Source organism: Heterocephalus glaber, unplaced genomic scaffold (assembly GCF_053883595.1).
Source record: "Heterocephalus glaber isolate CG9 unplaced genomic scaffold, H.glaber_assembly_v1.0 deba00001553, whole genome shotgun sequence".
Lineage (NCBI taxonomy): Eukaryota > Metazoa > Chordata > Mammalia > Rodentia > Bathyergidae > Heterocephalus > Heterocephalus glaber.
In genome coordinates this window covers 7,116,075-7,143,903 of record NW_028258344.1, presented here as the reverse complement: position 1 = coordinate 7,143,903, position 27,829 = coordinate 7,116,075, and the positions used below count along the sequence as shown (strand labels likewise).

Here is a 27,829-nt window from a genome sequence, read left to right as displayed (position 1 = left end):
TAATATTGGTACAACACTATTTTCTAGGCTGCTGACCTTATACAAATTTTAGAAAGTGCTTCCTGGACACTGTCTTGTGGTCTAGGTTCACATGTTTCAGTTGGTTGTCACAGTCTGTTTCCTTTAGTCTGGAAGAGTTCCTCCCATTCTCTTTTTTTGTTTTCAGTAAACTTTCTTTTTGAACAACAATATTTCTGAAAAACTTTCATGTTAGGTCACATGATGCATCTCCAAGGAGTAGATAGAGCATGGCATTATTCAAACTTGTATACTAGCTGGGCATTCAAGGGCCTCATGGTTGTCTTCAATCTTTCTTTTCTGTTTCAATACACTACGCTTGGGGATTTACTCTTTGATCAAACCAAAGTGAATTGCTTACTTTTCTGCTAAATTGTTTTTTATTTCATTTATTTCTGTGTGGAACTCTTCCCTCTTTCTCATCCAAGACAGAACTCTTTAGCCAGAAGTGAGATATCACAATTTCTATTGAATGCTACTTTCTCTTGTGGGCCCTGATGGCACTTAAGAAATTAATTTTAGAACTTTCCTTTCTGTCATGAGTTATAGCACCTTGATAGCATGCATCATCTCCCATAACAGACAGAAAGATACTGTGGGTAGGACCATGTCAAATTCAATTTTGAATAGTTTATCTCCATCTTCTCACTTCCAAGCTAGAGTGTTCTGTGTAAAGTAGGGGGTTGACTGGGTTCGTACTTATGAATGAACGAAACTGCCTGTTTTCATTTAAAAAGCATGCAAGATGTGATATGACAATTTTTTCTTCACAGAATTTATACAACTTCGTCTTTTCAAGGAAGAGTATAGAAGTTTTTGAATTAATTCTTGTTATTGTAGAAAGCTACTTTTTCAACCTGTTAACTTATGGATAAAGATGAAAAAAATCTGCCAGAACTCAAATGATATTAAATTACCCTAAGTAAAGTGTCAATAAAATTAAATTTTTTACCTCTAATGTCTCCATAAGCCTACATTCTCAATGTTTGTCTTGATTAATTATTAAATAGATTTCAGATTTTCTATATTAATGGCTTTTGTGATAGATATGGCTTCTAATTAAGCTTTGCATTTCTCAGATGAAACTGTATTTATCTACCAAATGTCAGAACTCACTTTTACATTGAATATCAATGTTAAGGAGATTATTTAAAAACAGTAGGGCAGTAATAATTTATGAAGACCTCCACACATTTCTAGGGTAATCATGAGCATTAAGGCTTAGGAGAATGAATTCTATTGTTTGGAAATATTATAAAATTTATGGTTGGAGACAACCACAAATATGATTACCAATTAATATGCAGGAGAAAATCCAATGATATACATATAATTATGGAGAATTTTATGATATAAAAGGAATTTGATCTTTAAATGTTCACATACTTCAAATTGTTAAAACCCATAGATGTGGTATACAGTGATAGACAACATTAGTATTAGATTTACACAACATCAAACTTCAGTATAAGAACTAAGATTTGCTATCTGTAATGCAGATGTTATCAGAAGATGGATATGTGATGTTATGTAGAAAAATGCCTAGTGCATTACTAAAACTTGACTTAGGGTTTTATCAATGAGAAGGTAAAAGCTATATATATTGAATTATATTATTGAAAATTTTGCTAAATATTTTACATGTACCTATAACAGGAACAAGTGTTAAAAAAAGTGTATGTTAGAATATTATTTAGCCACAAAAAAGGAATTTTAAGTCCTGATACATGCTGCATGGTTGAACCTTGAAGATGCTAGGCTAAAAGAAAGAAGCCAGACACAAAAGACTACATAATGTGATTTCAATTATGTGAAATGTCCATTATTAGAAAATCTGAAGACATAAAAAGTACATTAGTATTTGCTTAGAGTTAGGAGAGAAGTGATTATAGGCTAAAAGGTTGAGGTTTCTTTTTGAGGTGATGAATTCATTCTACATTTTCTATAATGATGATCATAATATCTGTGTGTATCCTGAAAACTTCTGAATATAATTGTAGTTATATAAAATGTACAATAAAATATACATTTCCAATGGATTAATTATATATGAATTACATCTCAATGAACCCATATAAAATTAAACTGTTTACACATTTCAGAGGCTCAATACACTACATAGACACAAATACTGAGAAGTGACTGAAAATAACAGTTTGCCAAACAAAACTAAGTCAAAATAATTTTACTGACCAGCTTTACTCTAGTTCTTGAACACAAATACATTGCCAAAGGCTCTTGAATATTGTTGCAGCAATTCTTCCCCACTGCCATAGAATCTTTTCCATACTTTGATTGTCTAATAAATAATTCCTTGGGTAAGTGAAAATTTAAATCAACTGTTTGATTCACTTTTTCAAAGCTGGAATTAAACACAGAGACCAAACATGATATATGGGGAATAACTGATTTAAACCTTTAATATGTGTATGCAGCATTTAAAAGTTGCTCAAAATTTGATATGTGCAGAAGTCATTTATTTCATATAAAATAAGTCTCTTGGAAAAGTGGTAATTCTGGTAAAAATTTGAGGCAGGAGAAGTGATTTTGATTTGCTACCTCACCCCAGCACATAGAAAGCCTCGGCAAGAAAAACATGTCTGCCATGTTTAGTGTTTTATGAATATTGAAATCCTTTAATTTTATAGCAACAAAAAGGTGGTTGGGAGATGATTTCCAGGGTGGAAGAAAACATTTGAGATTATTCAGTCTATAACTCTTAAATATAAATATAAAAACATTCTTGTTGTTACTTTCATATGCTGGAGCTGCCAAGGAAACCCCATTAACCCAAAGGAAGATTCAAAGCCTCACAATGCAGAGAATTTAGTACTAAACCCAGCAAAGGGCTTCAAGAAAACCTAAGTTCCCCTTATTTCATGTCTTAAGGATACTCAGCAACGTGGTTAAGTGCAGGTGCTCTGGAGTCTATCTGCCTGGGTCTGAGGTCCACTTTCATTTACTCACAAGATGTGTGGCCTTGGCAAATCATTGAACCTCTTTATGAGTCTCAATTTTCATGTCTGTAAAATCATCATAATAGTAGCTATATCATGGATCATTCTGAGGATTAAATGAGCATATATTTTGCAAAGCTTATTTTTGGTACCGGGGATCAAACTAGGGTCCTTGTACTTGCGCAGCAGGTGGAAAAAACCACTGAGCTAAATCCCCGGTCTCTTGCAAAGCATTTTGAACAGCTCCAAGCACACACTGTTTGTTAAATAAATGCAGTTGTTAACATAGAGTTTTTTAAAAAATTAAATATCTTTACACTTTTGGAGAGTATAATTTATAGCAATTGGAAACCATTTCAAAAGTTTAAATTTCACTTGTCTTTTGATGTGCATTCTTTCACTCTGTGAGGATAGGCTACTGAATTAACAATAGTGTTACCTGTTTCTGTCACTGTATAGTGATGCTAACTAGAAGGAGTAGATACCCACACTGCCTTCTGAGGGCAAAGATTCCACACCATACTGGATGGAGCTGCCCAGTAAACACCATCAACCACACAGGAGATTGCCAGTCTTCCAGCTCTGGTAAACCTTTCCGTTAAACACAGTTTAACAGTGGACTGAACTAGCATAACTTTTTACTCTTTTTCATGGAGTATCAGTCTATGTTTAGGAAGAATATATTTGACATGATAGGCTGAGAACAGGAATGAATGTGGACATGGCCAGGGATTGAATACAGATGATATAGGCATGATTAAACAAACAAACAAACAAACAAATAAAACTCTTAGAGCTCTGTGACTCCAGCTCTGACCATGGTGACAAATTCCAAAGATATTTAAGAGTAAGGCTTGCACCAAACAGTATCTTGACACTGAAGATGCAGGACAATATATGTGTGAACTTATCTCCAAAGAGAGACCCATAAAGTGAGTTTTAAAGTCTTTTTTAGGTTCCATAAGTGAGGTATCAGGTGGGCCCTCCAAAATCATCTCCCTAGAAGCAAGGACTTGTGCAATGGTGCACAGAGCTGGGCCCTGAAGACTGTTTAGGAGGTAACTGGCCACTTTTCAGGTGAGACATGATGAGCACGTGAGATGAGGAAAAAAGGCTCCTGCCTCCACCCCAGAAGGATCCTGACTACAGTCTTTAACTAGAGTTCTTGCCTCCTTGCATTTTGCTCCTCTCCTCATACATACTGCAAACAAACTTTCTTTGCATTACACACTGACCTTCAACTTGGTGTTGCTAAGAATCTGTAGGAGCCCTGCAATAAGACTGTGACATCAGAGTAACAAGAACCTTCTTTCAGCTTTGTAATCTCCCTCTCCAGTTTCTAAAAAAGAAGCACATATGCATGGTTGCTGTGCAGATATAGTGTGGTGTTGCAGGAGCTCAGGGATCCTCCAAAGGGGCATGCACATGGGTGGGGATGCTCCCCAAACGCCCTATGACAGGCCTGTTGGCAAGGAAAACCCACTTATTGTGGCCTTTGTGACTTTTGTTATTTTTCCTTTGAGCTCATGTATGGTTCCTGTGATATGCTTATCCCTGGAATTTCCTTTGTCCCACAACTAAGCTCTGGTCTTACATGTAAACCAGCAGAGTCTACTGTTCAATTTGTCAGCAGAATCATATCCATGAGTAAATCACGTAAATACTTCCCTCTCATTTGGGAGAGCTCTGCTACCCTGAAGACCCCAATGGACCTTCTCCCAGCCCTGTCTCGACCATCTTTGACAGTTTCTTCCTTAGACCCTTTTAAATATTTCTATTCCTCCAGTAGTGAAAGGGGTAACCCTGGTGTGGCAGAGACCCCAGCACCCTGGCTCACCTCAAAGCTCCCCACCTGTTTTCTTGGTTATTGCCTGTCCTGCCCCTAACAAACTGTTAAATACTTTGAGCATCACCTCTATTTACAGCAAAAAGGTAGACATTTCAGCACATATTAGGTAATGGATACAGAACAGCACAGGAATAATTTTTGTGTCATCAGATTTAAGAGGTCACAATTCTAAAAAAAAAGCTGGAAAATAGAAGAAACCCTAAGAATTCAACTACAGCCAACCTCTGTCTAAAATCAATGACTCAAGTCAGCCTCTGTCTGAAAATATTAAGTGAAAAATTCTAGAATAAGCAATTCATAAGTTTTAAATTCCATGTAGTTTTGAGTACAGGTGTGGTGAAATCTGGCACTGTCCTGTTCAAATCTGCTCCAGGTATGAATCATCCCTCTGCTGACATATCCACACAGCATGTAGTCCCACCTATTGGTCTTGTTTATCAGAGTGACTGTCACAGTATAGAAGTGGTTGTGTTCAAATAACCTGATTTTACCTAATAATGGTGCCAAATCACAGGAACACTGATACTGACAATTTAGGTATGCCAAGGTGAGAAGCTGAAAGTGATGCGGAAAAAGTTTTAGACTGCTTAGTAGATTAACTATTAAAGTAGTTGTAGAAGCAAAATAGGTAGTGTATCCATTTAAAAACTTGCCTTAGCCCATTGCTTTTGTTGTTTAAAGTGAAGGCTATATAGCTCCTTTGATCTGTAGCTCTACTATAGATAACATTTTAACCTAGAAAAACAAAGTTGCAATGCCTGGGTAAATTTACAATGTATATGTGCTTATCTCATTTATAGGAACTACTTGTAAATAGGGACTGGAATTGTATTTACACATCAAAGACCACTAGGGATGAGATAATGACTAACAAAGGTATAAAAGAGGAGACTAACAAAGAACGGGCCTTGGACACTGACCAGACCGGTTTCTGGCAGTCTGCCTGCTTGCAAGTAAAACTTTTATTATTTTACCCGAATTCTGTGTCTGTGTATTTTTTCCCACAATTTCCATAACAAAAGTACTTAGGGAACAAAAAAATAAAACATGCTAGGATTTCTAATATCTATTGACAGTTGTTAATCTCTTACTATGCCTCATTTATGAATTAAACTCTATCACCAATATATGTGTGTAGAGAAAAAAAGCATAGTATATTGTAGGATTCAGTATTATCTGTAGTTTCAGTCACTGGGAAACTTGGAATGTATTACTGACAGATAAGAGAGGATCACTATAATTTTATAATTGTGAAACAAATTTAGAGTATATTTTATTTTAATATAAAAGATAAAATACTGAAGATGCATTGATGTATTATACCAGAAGAATCAGAGAGCAGTGACTAATCCTTCTATTTCTTGAAGGCTGAATAGTAGTATAGCCAGAACTGCCTATGCATCCTGGCAGCTTTGAATGTTCACTAGAATGTGTCAAGGGATTCATTTATAAGTGACATGTACTTTTAGGTGGCAATATATACAGTATGTTTAGATATCCCCTTAGGGCATGCTTTTATATGACAGTCCAGCTCCTTATCAAATACTTTCACCTTGCTATTCATTTGGGTTGGAATTACTCTAAGGAAATGACTTTTTGACTCCATGGCATTCTGTTGCATTGTAAAGATTTGGATACTATGTCATTATCCCACAAAATGGTTTAGCAATTTAATGTGAATATTTTTCAAAGCAGGGTGAATTGTCTACATACAAAAAGTTTCTAGAAAAAAATGTCTTCAATATTAAAAAAACTAATACTAACCTTTAGAATTTAGTATTATATATATATATTTAACTTTCTAAAAAAGTAATTGTATTGATATGTTTTAGATATACATAATGATCATATTCATCATAGGGAATTTGTACCTGTACATAATATATCTTGATTCTTCTTTTTTCTCCAATCCCCTCCCTTCCCTTGAACCCCTCTTTCCCTCTTAATTTACAAAAATTTTGCTTCCATTTTTTCTTCTATTCTCTTTTCTCTTTTTCCTTCCTTCCTTTCCCCCTCTCCCCCTCCCTTGTTCCCTTCCCATTTGAATATTTGCTTCCTATTTCCCAATAATTATTATCCATTTTGGTCCTTATTTATCCTTTCATTTTCTCACACCAAAGAAACAATGGAAAATCATAAAACAAACTAAAATATTTTCAGAAATTAACAGACACATTTTTTAAAAGAAGATTTAAACATATTAATCTTACTGCAGTTTCATATGTAGCTTCTAGATTAGAGAAAAAATAAGGAATAAGGAAAGACTGATAAATCTGTATGGATAAACAATAGTGTGTTATACCTATGCATATAAATCAGATTTCCTATTACACATCTGAAAGCATATTCCTTGGCATTTAGGTGCTGTCCTTTGTTTGAATTCAGGGTCAAGTTTACCTTTTTGAATTAGACTCTACAATTTTATTTTTATTTTTTTCTCATGCTAATCTTCAGACTTTCTAAAAAATATAATTCAAATGTGCTCAAAAATACCATTTGAAAATTTCAGATAGGTAAGTTAAAGAATAACAATTAATAGACTTATCAAATAAGGTAAGATCACTACATTAGTAACCTTAAATGAGCCCTGCCTCCTCATACCCTTGCCTTTCTGTACCTTCTCCCATGTTGATTTTGGGTTTGTCCATCTGACTTACTGTAGCCAGTGAGATCATGATAACAATGACTAGAATAAGGGATTGAAAAATGCTTACATGCTGAGACTTGTCTTTGAATCTAGCTGCCTTGCTATAAGAGAAACCATCAAGGTTTCTGCAGAACAATAAGCCATATGGAGGAGAATGGGAGCTGAAAGCCAGCAGCAGACAGTATTTTGAGGCCTCCATACATGTCTCAGTTCTGGTAGAGTCTGGGTAAAAGGCTCACCTGAGTAACCCTAGCCTATATTGTATGGAGCAGGACAGCTACTTAGCTGAGTCTTGCCCAAATTCCTGGCCCACAGAACTCTAAGTAATACATTGGTACTATTTTAAGTACAGTAAATCCCCAACTTACTAACATTTGATTTTCAAACTTTCACAGATAAGATCAGACCTCGCATTACTCACAGATGAGAACAAATTGTGGAAGTAGCTCACGTGTCTGCCAGACATTGTCACAGTTGTGCTATTGTGTGCTTACTATACAGTGTGACAGTATGTACAGTGCTCAATTAGAAGCGAGGGGAAAGGCAGTGGTGATGTGGAGGGGGCTGCTAGGAAGCATAAAGCAATAACCATGGAAACAAAAGTGAAGAAACAGTATTGTACTATACCACCATTTTAAGATAACTGTAAAAGTAAAAATAGTTTATTTACAGTATTTTTGTGTGTGTGTTTGGTTTTTTAATGCTTTACATTGTATATTTGTGTCAAAGGTGTATAAAACTCACTTTGTCAGACTTACAAATGTTCTCCCAGAATGAAACTTGTTCATAAGTCAGGGACTTACTATAGTTAACTTTGGAGTAATTTGTCACATAATGGACAACATAAGTGATAGATAATGGATATAGTAAATGATAACAAGGCTCTTTCAAAGTTGTAGAAACTTTCTAGAAAGAAATAATTCCAAATTACATTCTTTACTTACATAACCTTTTTATATTTCCACTTTGTTTGTTATTTTAGGTATACATTATGATCACATTCAACATTGGGAATTTGTACCTGTACACGATATATCTTAGTTCTTGTTTTTCCCCCATTCCTCTTCCCTCCCTTAAACCATTCCACCACTCCCTATTTACAAAAATTTTATTTCTATTTTTTCCTTCTTTTTTCATGCTTTTTTTCTTTCCCTTCTTTCCTCCCCTCCTCCACTTCCTCTTCCCCTTTGGTCCTTTTCTTATAGTTTCTCTAGTGTGAGAAATTGAAAATGTAAATGAGGACCAAGATGTTCAATTTGTCTGTTATTGAGCCTACACCTCTTATTCTTATTAACGAGTTGGGAAGAAGAACAGAGATAGTTAGTTTAGGTGAAAAGTGTGGTTGGTAGTGGCTGCACTGTTGTTTTGACCACAACTAAATGGCAAGTCCTTGGTAGGGCTCAAGGGAATAGCACTTCTGATGATGCTGTGAACTGTAAATGTAGTCTCCTACACATTGTGGTCAAACTGTAGGCAGCACAGCCTGGTGGAAAGGAATTACCCTAAAAGAATCTCTGCCATGTATACCTTCTATGGTCTAATTAAGGCAATTCTCTTCTCTGTTTCTTCATAGAGTACTGTATCTCAATACAATGCTAAGAGTTGCTTGAGGAATTTGATCTTTAAAGAGCAATTATTTGAAATGTGATGGTTACTAGGTTTTCATTCTTCTTTCTTTGGAACTAATGTGCATTAGTACAAGAGTGCATTAGGAACAGAGCTTGAAGTAGCTAATGCACAAGGTAGCACTTCTGGGAGATCACGATGTTCATTAAATAATATGGATGGTACCTCAAGTTAGAAACTATACTATAGCAACTAAGTGGTTCTAAATAAAATGTCTGGATACAAAGAAGAAAAAGATGTAACCTGCCCATATGTATGACTAATGATACCATAATTGCTATCTCCACTGCTAAGGTTAATCTGGCTCTGTCTACCATGTATGTAGGTACAAAGTGCCAGTGAAGAAGAGAATCAATCAGATGATGACACAAAAGTAACACTTACAGAGAGTAGTATTTGGACAGCACTGTGGATGACCTCTAGGTACTGGAAGTCGACGACACAGCCCGTGACAGAGACATAAGTGTAATCATCCATCATGCCATGGGCCGATGGAGGCAGCACTCTCCGGACACAACCAGGCCCATGCTCCCGCCACCATGACCGGTGAACGGAGATATTGAATGTCATCAGGTCTGTATCCTAGATGGACAGGAGATAAGAGACAAAAAAGAGACAGTCCTATTATATCAGGTCTTTGGTTTGACTTTGAGAAGATTTCAGGATGGATGAAATTGTTGACATGATATCAATTTTAAATGAAAAGGAAAAAAGACAAAGTCAAAAATAGCTACATGTATCATATGCCTACATCATCCAGTTATTATTTTTCAATGTAGAAATACATTGGTAACATGTTAAAGATAGAACTCAACGAACATCCAGAGGTGAGACCCTTCATATATGGTTAAAAGTTATGTTGAAAAATTATTGTGCTTATTTTGAAATACTTTGCTGCATTTCCTTGTTATACCATTGTCATTAACATGATCATTGTCATTACAGAATCACATTTACCAAGTACTTTATTGCGTGCTAGACATTGTTCTAAGTGATTTCATATATAACAGTTGTCCCTGGATATTCAGAGGGAATTAGTTCTAAGATTTCTTGTAGATACCAAAATCTATATATGCTCCAGTCCCTATATAAAATTTGCATATAACTATACATATTCTTCTATAATCTTTAAATCATCTCCAGATTACTTATTATTCCTAACAAAATGTAAGTACTATGTAAATAGTTGTTATACTACTATGTTTTTTGTGAATAGTGAGAAGAAGTTCTTAAATGTTCAGTATGGACACAAATTTTTCTTATTTTAGTAACTTCAACCATTGTTAAGTATCCTTGGATATGAAACTCATATATCTGGAAATCTGTCTGTATATCCTTTAATGGTTCTCTGATCAATTTAGTTTATTGTAGGTTGAATAATCATTTCTATAGCTATATTTAGACCTAACCCTTGGAATTTGTGCATTTTATCTCATACAGCAATTAAAGACTTTGCATACATGATTGAATTAAGGATCATAAAATGGCTAGATTATCCTGGATAGGTAGGCTCCAACCGCAAAGAAATACTATTGGCCACTGGAAGGGAGAAGAGACAAAGAATGATTCTCCTGTAAAGTTTTCGGGAAAGCATGGCATTACATCTTTAATTGTGCTCAATAAAATTCATTTCAGACTTCTAGCCGCCAGAACTGTAAGAGAAGAAATTTATGTTGTTTAAGCCACCAAGTTTGTGGTAATTTGTTACAGCAGCCCTAAGAAAACAATATAGGTGAAAAGAGTAAGTCATAGAGAAGTAAATTAATTTGCCCAGGGCGCACAGATGGTTAATGGCAGAGCAAGGCCTTCATCCTACACAGTCTGGATCTTTAGCTGTGCCTTTGATGTTAGAGTACTTTCTCACAGTATCTGATGTCTTCCCCTCCTATCCTCTGACTATTCCTCAGATCATGAAGGGAGCTAACTCTTTCTTTCTCAGTTGTTTCCAGAAAATACCACCACACTCAAAGTAACAAAAACATTTTCACCTATTGAATTTTCACATATCAAAATATCTCCAGAGCTCTTAGTGGAGACAAGAGCCCCAAATTTTCAATACTCAAGTGATGCCCTGTAGTATAGGGCGAACATCCCTATTCTAAAAATCTGAATTTCAAAGTACTCTAATCCTGAAACATTTTGAATTTCAGTTAAATATTGAAGCACAGTTTTAAAATTCTACACCTGACTTTCAGTGAAGGGGTTCAAAGTGCAGGTACAATAAAAATATTGTATAAAATTACTGTCAGATTATATGTGTAAGGTGTCTATAGGGAAGGGAGGACAGGAAATGGGGGAAAAGTAAGAACCAAGATATATCATGTAAAGGTACAAGTACCCAATGATAAATGTAAATGTATTGTATACCTAAAATGTACCAATAAAAGAATTTAAAAAAGAAAAAACCCATAAATGAATGGGCCTTGAGACCTATCCCCCAAATATATCATTATCTATACGCAAATATTCCAAAAACCCCCAAAATATGAAATCTGAAACACTGTGGTCCCAAGCATTTGGACAAGGCTTACTCAATCAATCTGTATTTCTGGAGTCTCAGCTATGAAGGATTAAGTTTATAATATTTTTGTCATAAACAATAGATTGAAATGAGTGCATAAGGGACCTGGTTCTTGACTTCCAAATGAACTAAAGATTACAAATACCCATAGGAAGCAAAAAGGAGATGGACTGAAGCTGTAGAGAGGGAGCTTGGCATCTGGCTCAGGGTACTACACAGTACGGCAGCTATGAAGGAGGACCACAGTTAGTTTTTGTTGATTCCCCAGCTCCACTCTCTGAGTAAGCTTCATGGTCATTCATGCCAAGGGGCCATGTTGAAGCAGTCACCACACACAGCCTTTGCTGACAGGCCCAGAGGCTGCCTGCCCATTGTTCAGCCCCAAAGAAACTCAGGTAAATATTCTGAGGCCCCTTTGAAAACAGTTTCCACCTCAGTGGCCTAGGAAATTCCTGAGTACCTGAAATTGAGATTAGAACTTTGAAAATTTTGGGGAAACTGGTAGGAAAACCGTGAACTTATAAACAGCTGAAGCGAAAAGTAACCAGCATGTAGATCACTGAACAAGGGCAGTGGGAAAGCCTGGCTCCTATACTCCATTGTATATGTTAAGTGAACCTTAGGTCAGGATTACTCCCCATGCATGTTAGTGGGCAAAGGCACTTTCAGACTTTCCTCAGCTCCAAGAATTCAAAGTACCTTTATAACAATGTATCCAATTATATCATTAATAAAATATTTTACATACTTTTTAATAAAATATGTTGTTGGCTTGCTATTTACTTACTTTCACAGTAAGAGTGCTTTATTGACAATAAAACATTTTATGTCAGTTTTTGGGATTGTTGATTTGCTGCATGATCTGCAGTTACCCTCTGAAGAAAATACATAGAAGAATAATTATTTTAGCTAGTGAATTCAGATTAGTACAAGGCAGTTTACCTGTAGGCAAGCTTCAAGATGCAAACTGATTGCTCTGCTTCTTGGTCATCAGATTTAATCTCTTACATTTAGTTTTGATCACTACAGAAATACCACATATCATTTCTATTTTAATAGAATGTATTAGGTTCAGGATGAATTATCATGATCTCAAAATTCATAGCAAGTTTTATGCTGTAAGCATTCGTATCCAGTGACCTTTTCTATTGCAGAATATGCTTTTTCAATGTGACTTTGACTAAAACTTATATTATAACAATAAAACATAAGTCAATTTATGTAGATATTTGTTATACTCAAAGTTTATTATCATAATTATCACTAAATTACTGGAGACTGAGCTATTTATAAAATCAACTGTACTTTGCAATGGGTACATTAAAATTTCAGTGCAGACATTAACAGCATAAAATTATATTTCAAGTTCAAAGTTTTTAAGTTTGCTATGAAATTTTAACTTTGTTTCTGATTTCATTCCTTTCAATACTAGACTTAGACATTATGAAAAGTATAATATACCACAACTCAACTTCCTATGCAAGGCATGCCAGATGAAATACAATACATAAAACTACAAGAATTTTTATCTAAACAAATAAATATTGATAATTTATTTCATTGAAACATTGTTATACATCAAAGTCTCTAGTTTTAAAATATATGGATTAACACCAAACCATGTCTAAACAAAACAATCTTAAAAAAGAATTTTGATTAGTTCAAATGGCATTTCTTATTCACTTTCTAAAATTAGAATATTATGTGATAATTTAAGAATACCATAGTCAAAACATTGACAACTAGTGTCTTTACTACTGTCTTCAGAATCTGAAAACATAAAAAATGGAGTTTGAATTTATATACATGTACTTGAAGGTGGATAGAATATGCTACCTCAAAATATACCACTTTGGCATAAGGATTGTTTTGAGCTGAAGACAATTAAGAAATTATTCTCTCTGCTTTTCCCCTCTTTGCTTAAAAACAAATTATAATTCTTCAAAGGCATTTCTTCTTCCATCTGTTCCAGGAAAGGCAAAAATTGAGGGCCACAGATGACTTTATACCCTTTTTCAGACTGGAGACTGCACCAGAGGAACCTACATACCAACTTTACTAACCAGCCTTTATTGACTATTAGTTTCTTGAACCTGGCCTTTGCCATACTGTTCTTGCTTTGTTTTCAGATGAAGATGACATTTAAGCCTAATTTTTAAGCCATTTCTTTAAAAACTAATCATTCTGTGGGTTATGGCCTAAGTAGATATGAAATATATATGTTAATGAACTTGTTTGATTTTCTCTTGTTAATCTTTCTTTTGTTATAAAGATTCCAGCTAAGAACCAAAAACCTTAGAAATAAAATTGTTTTTCCTCCCCTACATATCTGATTACTAATGAGAAGTTTATAAAACAAAGAGGGAGAAAGAAGAGAAACCAGAAAACGACACCAAGCAGGAGGGTGTTGGATGTATAAGGGTAGCTGGAGAGAAAGAACATTTAAGGTTGTAAAGGAAAGGCTTTGGCATGTTTTTCATGAAGTTCAGGAATCCAGCTTTGATAAACAATAAGAAAGTAAGATGGTGGCTTCAAGGGTGGGAAAGGAGAATAATTGTTGGTATGTGGATAACCAGATATAAGCTGTATCATTTTATACTCAAAATTGTGACTTAAATTTGTTATTGAGTATTTGCTTTTCCTATTCAAGTAAATATCAAATGTTCTTTCATCTCATTATTGTGAATTCCAAAGATGGTCCCAAATTCTTGGAATGTATGAATGGCAAAATTATTTCAAAAATCCCCTAGTGTTGTTCACTAACAGCTGCCCACATGTTATTCACAGCACATCACAGCATGAGAACCATCTCTCGTGCCCAGAACATCAATGTTCACTCATTTATTCTGCACTACTGTACAATTTCTCATTAACCAAGAAACTAGACTCTCTCTTTTTTTTGTTGTTGTTTCAGTTATCTGCCATTCTGGTATGTGTTTAACTTTTAGTAATTCTCTTCTGTTTCTAGATCAGACTCCCAACTGCTAATATTCAGTTTTTCTTTCTCCTTCACTGTAGCTCAAAGGAGTTTTTATGTAGCTGTCTACTTTCTTTGTCTTTTCACTTTCTTTCATCAGAAGTGAACTTATTTGGAAGTGAAAAATGTTGTGTTACTGAAAAGTCTATATGTACTTAAACTACAATGTGCTTAATTTCAGCATTATCTTTGAGCTTATATTTATATAATAGAATTCATGTCAGTTGAAGCTTCTTTTAAGATACTTGTTCTTCTGAGAGTATGAATTAGAAATATTAAAGTGACTTTCTGAATTTCAAATCATTTTCTTTTCAAAGAAGCACTAAAACATTTCAGAAAGCACTGTGGATCTATATAATAGATCTCTATGTAATAGAGGGCAAACATAGTACTTGGCAGTGAGGTTTAAGTGTTTGGAATTTGTAACACAAAGACTCAGCACCAGTTCAAATATGCCAACTATTATACATTATTTTCCTACAATGAGAGCAGTTAATATAGAATGGCTTACAAGATATTCAAGCTTTCATTGGAAATGTCTGTCATTTGCCGTTGCTTTCACAATTCTTCCTACAAATCATAGTCATTTAAGCCTATGCCACTGGTGTTAAATATGAAGAAGAGTCTGCAGAGTGAGGAATGGGCATTGATCATTTTGATCTACTATTTCTCATCTTTAAAGCTAGACATTGCCGGGGCTTTTCAATTCTCTACCATTGATCATGAACTAAGAATAAAGCCTTTTATCTTCATTTAGGGGCCTAATTCTCTAGAATGGACTACTTTAGGAAGCAGTGAAAGCTCATCCATTCACTAAATAGTATTTATAAAGTTTCTTACATAAGCAATGCACTGAGATATAAGAGTGAACACAAGAGATCTCATCTTTTCCTCGTGGGATGTATATTCTAAGAAGATGGGTAATAAGGCAAACAAACAAGTGGACAAAAATAACTATACACTGTAAAAAGCAATATGAAGAAAATAATTTGATAGACAATGACTGGGTGGGGAATAAAATTGCTTTATACCAAGTGCCTAGGGAAGGCTTCTCTAATAGTTGATATTTGGGTTAAAGCCTGTTGGCTGAGAAAGACCTAGACATGTGAAAATCTGGAGGGAGGTATTTTAAGCAAATAGAATTGCAAGTGCAAAGACCCTGAGATGGCTAAAAGGTTTAAATATTGTGAGAACTGAAAGAAGGCCCACATGGGCAGGTGAGTCTGAAGGGAGGGTAAGTGGCTCTAGAGGCTGAAGATGTAATCAGGAAATAAGCTAGTTGGGTAGTGAAACATTAATATCATCTGCTTTGCATGTTTCAAATGATCATCCTGATAATTATCTAGAGAATAGATATGATGGGGAAAGTCAAAGCCCATTCAGCTATTATCATAGTAGTTAGAGTAACTTGAAGAAAAGTTGTTACTACAGAGTGAGGCAAAACCTATTGTGGTGGCAGAGTAGTATATGAAAGAAAAGATAATGAATGATGATTCTAAAATTTCCGATTCAGCTGGGAGGACAGTGGAGCAGGTTTTGAAGAATGAGTAGACACGGGATCATGTTGAGTGTAGGAAAACAAAACAAAACAAAACACCAGAGTGATCTCTTAGGTAAACTTGAGATGCCTCATATATATATATATATATATATATATATATATATATATATATATATTCAAGTTATGAGTCATATATATAAAAATCAGATTATCAGATATGATAAAGGGAAAATACAATTTTTGGTGTCTTCAGTACATAGTTGGAATTTAAGGAAAGGAATGGAGAGGTCATCAAGGAAGGCAGTGATGTCTAAAAATGAGCTGAAGATCCAGGGAAACCTTAAATATCCAACACCTAGGGGCTGGAGAGAAAATGGGAAGCTAGCAAAGACATTTAGAAAAAGAGTAGCACTATAAAAAGAAAACAAAAAGAAGTGGAAATGGAAGCCAAGAAAGCTGACATTTGTAGAAGGAGGGATGATATTTTATATCTGATGGGAGTGATGATTCATTTAAGGTATTGCTGTCCAGAACTCTTTACTCCATCTGGAGGGAATACAGAGGGATGACAAAGACTTTCTACCCAATCAAATTTCAGTCATGCTTCTGATGCTTCTCTTAGGCTCATCTGTGTACTTCCTTGGGAAATCTACTTTTAGCAAGAATCCTGCTGAGTTAATTTAGGAACACCACCACCTCCACCTTTGTTACTTGATCACAGTCAAAATTACCTTAACCTGTCTCACAAGAGTCTTGGTAAGTTGGCTGAGCTAGAAGCTTCCTTTCCCCTATTATGGTTTTTAGTCATTTGTAACTCTTTGTTGGCTATAAATTCTCACTTGTTCATGTTGTATTCACAATTTAGTCCGACCTCTCTCTCTGCCTGTAGCGGTTCTTATACATATCATAATGATCCTACATAAAGTCTTTTTAAAATCATGTTTTAACTAGTGCCTAAGTAATTTTTCTTTGAAATCTACAAATTAAATATTATTTAAAATTCTGGTACAAGTTATATTAATTTTCCTGTCATTTCTGGAACAAAATTTTACATACTTATGGCTTAATATACATTAATATACATTTATCAACTTATAGTTCTAGAGGTCAGATATTTTAAAATCCAGGTGTTTACAGGACTGTTCTGTCTGGAAACTCTAGAGAAGAATACATTTCCTTGCCTTCTTACTGGCTTCTGGAGGCCTTCGTTATTTCTTTTCTTCTGCTTATAGTAGATACACTTTGTTGTTCACTGTCTGGTTTCCTATGGTTAACTCAGGTTAACTTTTTTCTTATATATGTATAAAATGCTGTAAAATTCCATCAGAACACTGTTTTCATTAGTATCCCAATAATTTTGATAACTTTTTTCTTTTTAAGTTTACTCAAAATACTTTTATATTTCTCTAATATTTCTTTTTTGTGTCATGTGTTATTTAGAGATGTGTGGTTTAATCTGTATGTGTTTTGGATATTGCAGCTTTCTTATAGATTTTAAGTTTAATTATATTGTGATCTGAGTGCATTGCATGATTTCTAGTATTTCACATGTGGTTCCTAAGTTTTTTTATGGCTCAGAATGTGGTCTGTTTTGGTTAATGTTCCACATAAACTTGAGAAAAATGTATGCTGTGTGGTTGGATGAAGTAGTCCATGGATGTCCATTGTATCCAGTTGATTGATAATGCAGAGGATGTTTACGATTCCTTAATGATTTTCTACTTGCTGGCTCTGTCCATTTCTGACAGCAATATTAAAGTTCCTAACAATAAAAGGGGCTCAGTCATTTCTCTCTGTAGTTACTGCAGTTGTTGTCTTATGTATTTTGATGCTCTGTTGTAAGGTGCATATGTATTAAGGATTGTTATGTCTTCTGGAAGAAATAAAAGCTTTATCACTATGTAGTTTCCTCTTTTATCCTTGATAACACTGCTGCTCTGAAATCTACTCTTCTGAAATTACTATCACTTTTTCTATTTTCTTTTGGTCAACAAAACTGTATGTTTTTTCATTCGTGTACCATTAATCTGTGTCTTTATATAGCCTGCTTGCTTCCTTCTTTTGTTCCCCCCTTCTCTCTCTCTCCCTTTCTCTCTTTGGATTCAACCCTGGGCCTTGCTAGTCCAGTTCTCTATCACTGAGCTATATCCCCAGCCTGGTCTAAAGTGGTTTTCTTACAGAAAACAAACAGCTGAATCTTGTTTTTTTGATATACTCTGACAATTTATATGGTTTTGTTTTAGAGTTGAGGTCTTGGTATATTGCCTAGGTTGGTTTCAACTATTAGGGGTCAAGTAATCCTCTTACCTCAGCCTTCCAAGTACCTGAGACCACCAGTATGCACCATCATGCCTGATTTCTCCATCTTTTAACTGGTGCATTTAAGGTCATTGGTGTTCAAGCAATTATTGATCTAGTAGAATTACTGTCTTCCATATTTGTTATTATTTTGGGTTTTTTTTTTTTTGTTTCATTGTCCTTGTTTGTTCTCCTATTCTTTTTCGCCTTTTGTGGTTTTAACTGAATATTTTATATAATTTCATATTCTCACTTCTCTTAGCATATCACTTACACTCTCTCACAAATCATTTTTAACTTGTTGTCCTACTTTGCAATAAACATTTAAAAATAAATTAAATTTACTTCAAATAATACTATTCTTCTCCATGGCTAGTGCAGGTACTAGACTATGAAAACAAACTCATTCTGATTCTTTTCTTTGTATCACTGTTGTCAGTTATACATTAGCACACATATGTATTTTGTTTTTCTACTGATATTCATAATTGAACTAACTAGTAAAGAAAGAAAAACAAAATAAAACTTTTGCTTATCCTTTCCAACTAGAGGAGAAGAGAAGGAGGGGGAGAGAAGGGGATTAAAAGACGAAAAAGCTGTATTAAGTGCATGTGCCAACTCCCCAAGATGACTAAGATGCATGTACTGCAGATTCATACTAATAAAACAAAGATGAACTATTATAGAGCCCTTAGCATAATAATCATAGTTCTTTTAAATTCTTGTCCTGATAATTCCAATAACTCTGCCATTTCTAGTCTCACTCTGATGTTTCCTTTTCTTTTCAAGCTGTGTGTATTTCTTATTTTTAAAGTATGTCTTATAATATTTTTATTGATAGCACAAAATATAGTGGACAAAATTCTGTAAATGAGCTTTTAATGAAATGGTGGTAAGTTGCAGGGTTGGAAAGTATCCTATAGCCCTATGATTAGAATTCAGCCTTTTAGTGAGCATGAGCTTCACAAATGATTTTCAGTTTTTTCTCCACTTAAACGGAGAACAGTGGCTAGAGGGAGTTGGTTCTGGGGTTTCCTCCTCTCATATCTAAAAAAACAACAATGGGCTGAAATTAGGTACGACCCTCATTCCAGGCCAGTTTGGTTTCAGTAACATTCTAGCACACTGAGCTGTGATTAAAAAGTTTCTCTTGTAACTTTTCTCTGTTCTCTTATTAAAAACAGACTCTTCTGCCATGTTCAGAACAAAATGGTTCTTTTTCTCCTCTATCTGCCGAGATTTTTCTACAAAGGTATTTTTCTCAGATATTCACTGTGAAAACCTTGAATCTTGTTGAGCTCTAGGAGAAAAAACTCGAAAAATCATGGGATCCCTCAATCACTGGGCTTTTAGAGCCCCCCCCCCGCCCCATTACAGATTGAACACCGAGTGTTCACACTGAACCATATCCACAGTCTTTTAAATTTGGTTTTTTTGAGACAGGGTCTCATTAAGTTGCTCTTCCTTGGGCTAGCCTGGAACAGTCCCTCTTCCTGACTCAGCCTCCCAGCGTGTTGGGATTACAGGTGTGTATCACCACATCCAGCTTGGCTCTCCTAGAGCTTCTGATCCTTACACTTGTCCACGATGACCCTCTGGTACTTTGTCAATACAATTTAGGTTTTCCTACCCAGGTTTGAGTCTCATCAGTGATGTCTCCTATGGGGTTCTGCTTGGTACATTGTGATCTTTGTATTCCTGTCTCTCCAATTTGGGGACAGCTGTTTTCTTTGTGATTCCACTTGTCTCATGGATCTGAAAAGAGCTTTTGAGCTTTTAGTAAAAGCTTTTATAGCTTTTACTTATTAGGAAGAAGAGCAACTTCCAAGCTCTTTTACGTGTTGAATCAGAAACTACAAGATTTACTAAATATTTTTAGAAATGCACATACATGTAGTAAAATTAATTAAAATTAAAATTTTACAAAATATAATCAATAGTTTAGGCAAAAGTTGCCATCTCTAAAATTTGGGTAAAAACAGGGATCAGAAAATAGTAAACAAGACAAGTTTCACTTGTTGAAAGGTTTTATATCTTTTATTTCAATGGTGAGACTGGATGGTTGTTTGATTACTTTAAATTAAATAGTACATGTAGCTTGATAATAAAATCAAAGTTTTCCAGTTGTTTCCATTACAGTTATCCCTAAATTCAACTCAGCAACTTCTCTGCTGTTCTCCAATATATTTTCTTTATTATAACTAAAATAACATTATGAAAACCTAATATATTGTAAGTTACTTAAAACATGTCCATGGCTTCCCATTACCAAAGCTGAGGAATTAACTCCTTGCCAGAGCAGAAAAGGCCTTTTCATACTCTATTTCCAACCACATCTCCAGACTCAGTTTTATCTCCTACACAGCGTGTATTCCGATGAGAGAGAACTTCTTTCCATTTCTCCACAAGCTGTCTTCCACCATAACTCCTGTTCTGTCTTCGTGGAACCCCATCTTTCACCCTCACCCCTCTTGTCTGTCCTCTTTCTCTACAATCAAACTTTCCCTATTCTGGTTGTCTAGCTACAGCCTGTTTAGTTTTAGGCTTCAGCGTAGACATCACTTTCTCAAAAGTCATTTCTAAACTCTTACTCTGAGAAATATAAACCTCCTGTGCATTCCCTAGTTCCCAGTTCTTCTACATGGTTTTATTTCTTTATATGGGTAAGGATTTTTGTAACCACTTTTTTATTCCTCTGACCAGCTTATAACCATTTAGAACACAGACTGCTTCCCAATTGTCAGACTTACAATAGCTCAATAATTTTATCAAATAACTGAAGTTTTAAAAATTGAGAATATATAAAGTAATAGAAAGTCACTATATGTCCATCATAGTGTCTTTTACATTAATTGTTTGGGTGTAAATTTTTGTTAGGGGAAAGTTTTATATTCCTACTAGAGAGCTGTATCCCTTAGGATATTAATGGCATTTCTCCTATATGTCTCTCTTCTACAAAGATATGTATAAGAATGTTCTTAATAACTTTCTTTTATTTATTTATTTATTTATTTGTTCTTAATAACTTTCAATAACTAAAATCTAAAAGTGGTCCAGGTGTCTATCAATAGTGGGATGGGTAAATAAATGTGATATAGTCATGCAATGGAAATCAAAGTGCAATGAAAAAGAATGACCTTCTGATACACATCAAGACATGGTTTAATCATATAGATAGGAAACTCTGTGAAGAAGAATCAGACATAGGGTAGTATATATTACGTGATTCCATTTCTGTGTAGTCCTAACAGGGGTAGGACTGATCAGTGATGAAAAAGGTTGGAACAGTGAAGGTGAGTACTAATGCAGGGTGTTGTCCCTGGAGCCAGGAGTTATATTATTAGAAAATTTGTATATGTTCCAAGTTGGTGTTATAGAGTTTTTCAAATTTGTACTCCCTATGCCCTCCATGTTGGCATTGGCATGAGTCTTAAATTCATTTCCTAAGAAAACATGAAGATCAGAAATCTTTCTCATATATAATTAAAATACTTGAGACAATGTGCAGAGCTCGGAGGAATAAACCGTTTCCTCTCTTAAATTACTTTGGCTATCTGATCAACCATCTGATGCTGTTGGAAGGAACCAAACAAAAACTCTCAATTTCCTGATGTGGACTCCAAAGAAAGCATTAGCCTCGTTAGAAGAAATGTGGTTAATAAAATTTACTTTTTAAACAAAATTAATTGGCAAATATTAATTGTTTGAATTTACGGGTTACAATGTGATATTTTCGTGCATGTTTATAATACACAACAATCAAATAAAAGTAAAGAGCATTTCCTTTACTTCAAACACACATCTTTTCTTCGTATTGGGACCATGCAAAATTCTCTCTTCCAGCTATTTTTGAATGTGTAGTGAATTGTTGTAAACTATATTCACTCTGTTGTGTGATAGAACACTAGACTCTCCTTTCTAACTGTATTTTGGTGCCTATTAGCCACAATTCACATAGCCCCACTCTATTACACTTGGGAACCTCTAATGACTACAATTCTGTTGTCTGCTTCTATGAGATCAATGTGTTTAGATTCTACATACGAGTGAAAAAGTACTATGTACCTTTCTAGGTCTGGCTTGTTTCTCTTAACACACCTTTAGGGTCACCTATATTGTCCCAGATGACAGGATTTGACTCTTTTTGTGGGTGATTATCATTCCATTGTGTCTATGTACCACATTTTATCTCTTTATCCTTCAACAGACACCCAACTTGATTGCATAGCATAGTTATTGTGAAGAGTGCTATAGGAGCCCCTTGAAGGAGACAGAGAAGTACAGTTAGAAGTTGGCAAAAATCTGGGCCAGGGATTTAGCTCAGTGGTTCCGCTGCCTGCTTTGCAAGTGCAAGGTCCCGAGTTCGGGCCCTGGTACCAAAAAAAAGAAAAAAGAAGTTAGCAAAAATCTGTAATTTGTGGGAAAATGACTTTCTTTTAAATGTAAAGTTCTCCTTCTTTTACCAGTGTTTATTTTCAGTTGTCCGTTATTCACTTTGCATGTCTTACCTTTCATTGGTTTGTCTATTTCTGAATATATTAGGTTAGTGGGGCAGAATCAGAGATGTTCCTGAAAACAGCCTTTTGAAAGCTTCAAAATTTTCAATATTGAGAACATTTTATGCCAGTGATGTTCCAAACATTATTGTTATACAGGGGCCAGTATAATGTGCATTCACAGATAATTACATGTACGGTGTATTATTGCTGTATTTGATTATACTAAGATTTGTCTACTAATGATTTCTTAAAAAATATCAGAACAATTTCATTTGTTATCTATGAATTTTAAACATCTGTAGTTTACTTTGCTAATTATCATCCCATTCAACACATGTGGCTTCTCTGTGTTTGTGTTAATCAATAATCATTTGATTACAATGTTGAGCCTTTTATGCTAATCAGAACTTTGAGACCATAAAACTGTGCTACCTTTTTGCTTCCTGCTGGCACTAATGTGTTATATTTATAGTTCGATGTGCTCATAAAACATTCATGCATATGCATAGTTGCACATATTTTACCTAATTTGTACAACAGAAAATTTTCTCATATTTGTTTCTTGTTACATTTACCACCTGGAAAGAATATCCTTGCTTATTTTTTTGCTTCAGTGAAAAAATTCTTGTTTGAGAAAAAAATGTTTATTTAAAAATTATTAAATTCTTTCTTTTAAAGCAAAGGCCATGTAATTCTTTTAGTTACTCTTTCAGAAAAGTAGCTGGACCAATACAACAATGTTGCTATTTTTGATCTCAGGATGTGGCTGCTGGTGTGGTTTTCTAAAATGAAAATGAAAGACTTTTTTTTCTTAATTGCTTCCTTTGCTCCAATAATTATGAAGCCTGGAATGAGTTCTGATTAATTACAAAGTTGGATGCGGTATAAACCTCTCTGGCCAGTTCTGATCTGTCATCATCAATCTCACGTGGTGGGGTAACCACCTGGGGAAGCTTGCAGGAGGCAGCTCCATGGAATCTGGAAGTTCTAGAAACAGTGACTCAAATACCACAGCCTGGGTGGATTTTCACTGTGGCAGTGAGATGTGTGTTAACTAAAGCAAAGTGAATATACTCTATCTCGCCATATGCATACATCAGTATCCACACGGATCCACAGAGGCTTGAATGAGGATCCGGGCGTCAAGAATGAGCTAACACAACTAAGATTAAAACTCCACATCTGTCTTCTATACCTACATTTGTGCTGAGAATATTTGTCTTCATGATTCCATCAGTCTTTTGACTTGACTGTAAGTAATTATAACAAATTTGAAAATTCTTCATACCAACACAAGCTCTCTATTCTTTACCTAAGCAAGATTAAGTTATTATCAGCTATAGCCCTCAAGTGTATCAAGTCCCGTGGCCACAAAGGAGATGCATAATTAGCAAACATTGTTTAATTTCTGTTGAATATTTTTGGTGGTAATGATAACATGGGTTATTTCCTTTCAGGAATAATTTTTAGCCTATGACTGAGTTGAAGTAATGTTTCTAAGGGTTCAAAGGAGCTCAGAGTGCTTCCAATCCGTCAGTTAATTCATATTAAAAAGTGAATTAATTTCATTCTTACTGACTATTAATCCTAATAGTTTTAATTTCTCTAATTAAAGCAAAATGATTTTACCGTTTCTTTATTAAAGTCAAATTCAAAGCTTTTAAGACAATATTTGAATTCTTTTCAATTTCTAGATTGGGGGAGCCCAGTTTTGCTCTGAGATATTGATGAGTTTCTGGTTCTTGCAGAGAATGACTACTCCTCAGATAAAAAGTCCATCTTTAGGGCCAGGGATTTAGCTCAGTGGTTCTGGTGCCTGCCTTGCAAGTACAGGGTCCTGAGTTTGATCCCCAGTACCAAAAAAAAAAAAAGTTCATCTTTTTCCAAGAGCATACATGCCCATACTTTTCATAAGCACTTAGATGAATATGCATTCTATTATGATGCTAAGTGATATAAGCCAGATACAGAAAGTTAAATATCACACAGTTTATCTTACATGAGAAACCAAAAACATAAATAATTTAAGAACAAAATAAAAGACAGATGATAAGAAACAGGGAGGTAGACTTTGTCGGGATGGGAAAAGGGTCTGGGGATGGCAGATACAGGAAGGTGGGAAGAAAAAACAGAAGGAAAAATGATAAGTATATAGTATGTATATGTACCCATCCCCCAAGGTAAATGTCATTATTATGTATTGCAAACATATACTGAAAAGAAAACAAGAAACTAAAACACAAAAACATGAAATGGAAAAACGTTTTCCTTTCTCTTCCTGTAGCCATCAAATGACTCCTATGCTAAGCTGGGATTGTTGGCATAGAGAGAATTATCAGATGACTTCTTCAAGGGATGTTGAGTAGGTTACTGTGTAGGATATGACAACAGTATGAGGCCACCATAAATTAAGACTAACATAACAGAAAACATGGTGAGTGGACAGTTGAAAAACACTAATAAGAGGAGAGGAGGTTGGCACTTAAAACAAAGTCACATTTTTCTGCAAATTGCAGCTTTTTGCTAACTTCTCGCTGTGCTTCCCTCTTGCCTTCAAAGGGGTTCTACAGCATTGTTCATTAGCCAAGATGTTGAAGCGCCAGTCTGTTCTTCCCTGTTTCCTCTTTGTCTAAACACAAGGAATCATCAAATAGTGTAGGTTTCCTCCTTATGAAAATAGTAATCTCACTTGTAGAAAGATCATTATAAATTTAAAATTTCATTAGGCCACCAGACCTCTGAGAATCTTCCTTGTTCATCTCTTTAACAGAAAGGCAGTTCTCTATTCATAATAATAATAATATTTCATTTTTTAAATTACCACTTTATAGCCTAAAAACATATATGGCAATTAAAATATATCCAGAATTACAGAGCACTGGTAGTATTTACAATTAACTTAATTCAGAGTCACTTATACATCAAGTGGCTTTTACAGGTTGATGTAGTCTACAGAGTGATGATTTGAGCATCTTGTCAACCAATGATAAGGCCTAATTTTTTATTATTTTGGGTAAGTACAATTTATCAGGAGCTCTGTGTCCACTGAGAGGTGAGTATGCGAACCAAGCTTTTGAGAAAATGGCAAGTCGTCCAATTAGTAGTCAAAATATATCACACAGTCCCCGAGGGCAGAAAATTCTATCTGGTATGAGTTGAACCCTTTTTTGTTCTGAGAAAGAAATACACAATTTTTGGGAAGTTCTTATGTTGTAAAAGTTAATTTGGAGACTTTCTCGAAATGATCAAACCAAAGAGTTTTTAACTGTTCATTGCCAAAACAAATTATTTCTTTAAAGGTCTATTTCTTGTGTGAAGAGGAGTATCTCTGCAACATTTAGCTGAGGAAGATCTCATATGTCTCAAAGGCAGCGGCTGCATGGCAAACCTAGTCAGTGAGACTTAAAAGGCACAGTTTGCCTGTCATCTTTACTATAATCTCACTAATAACATCAAAATAACAACATAAATTTGCAGAGCAGGCTACTGGTTGATTTTTTTTTTACCTTGAATGAAAGGAGAATTAAAATAATAGAACTTGCAGTCTATTATATTCTTAAGGAGTTTAATTTTCATTTACCCATTTAACATTCTGTAATTATAGGTCAATTATCAAGTAGCAGTACTATATTACTTTAGGCAAGTTCCTTAAAATTTCAATTTAAAAGTGCTGAAAGTTTTCTGGAACAGTAGCAGTCTTCCACAAAGGACTGTGATATCTGGTGCATCTGCCTCTATCTGAGGAAAGCTCGTTTTGAAATTTCTAGTTTTTATCTATGACTCTGATAGAGATATTTTATACCAAGATAGACTAGGCCATGAGGAAGTGGCTGAAATTTTGGAGAATGTGGATTATAAATTATATACTCCAACTATCTCCTCCTTTTGACTTAACACTGTCCTAGAGACTACCATAGTACATTCTGTTACCTGGTCCTTAGTAACGATCCTTAAAGTAAAGGAAAGGACAAATGAAAATAACATATGGAATGTATTTCCACAAAGGTTAGACTGATACTACATAGTTGAAATACAGTTCATGGAAAGGAACCTGAAAACATACCAGCCACCTTTTCAAGGGATGATGGTAATCTAGTGGGAAAGAACAATTCCCCTTGTCTTCTCCCCTCCTTTGCCCAGGATTGAAACAGCAACTTTTACTTGAGTAATCCAACAAATGGACCGGTTTTCAGTAAAGGACGAGATAACATTTAACTTGGACCATCTTTGGCTTTGAGGAATAGTGTATTGGCAAAAGGACTAGGAGAAAATAAAAGCTGTCATTGTTAGAGAAAGACTGACCGTGGGAGCTCAGGAATGAAGAGAATTTTATGGAGGTATTCAGTAAATCTGAAATCCATGGGTCAGAGCTACATATTATATACCATTAACAAAAGACAAATTCAAATTATAAAACCATAATTCCATTACAAAATACCAAAAGTTACTATTAAAAACATTTTGGGCCATTTATATAATGATCCTCATTTTTAAAAAGTTCTACCTTGGGATATATAAAGGATAATTTAGTTTGATAAATGGTTTGGTCATAAATACACATAAAATGGGGCCCTTCATTTAATATCTGTCTAAATTGTTATAAGTTATTTGATAGGTCAATTCTTGCATCAGATGGAAACATATACAGAGGAGGAGAAGTGTTGTAACATAACGTCAGTATTGGTGATGGTTGTGATTTATCTGTCACACAAAGTGTAAGACAAATGGATTATTGCTGTCAGTTTTGCTAAAAAAAAAAAAAAGCCAGGTGAATGATAAGAGTAAAAACAAACAAAATCATACTCTTTTGTAGGAAAATGATGAGTAGAAGTAGGTCACTTCAGAAAGTTTGCAGAGCTTCTATAAAGTCTCAAAGGCTGGTTCTCAAGAGAATCTAACCAGACCCCTGGTCAAAGCCAATAGTTAACAATGAACA

General features: G+C 34.9%; 1 protein-coding gene across 3 annotated transcripts in view; it reads right to left on the bottom strand.

Annotated features, from left to right (window-relative positions):
- Nkain3 (sodium/potassium transporting ATPase interacting 3) overlaps positions 1-27,829 on the bottom strand; it is a 654,273-nt gene that overhangs the window by 149,347 nt on the left and 477,097 nt on the right. For all 3 annotated transcript variants that reach the window (XM_021256087.2, XM_021256085.2, XM_004842186.3), the window contains one exon: positions 9,482-9,679. In XM_021256087.2, coding sequence (XP_021111746.1) covers positions 9,482-9,679 — 198 coding nt within the window. The remainder of the gene's footprint in view (positions 1-9,481; positions 9,680-27,829) is intronic.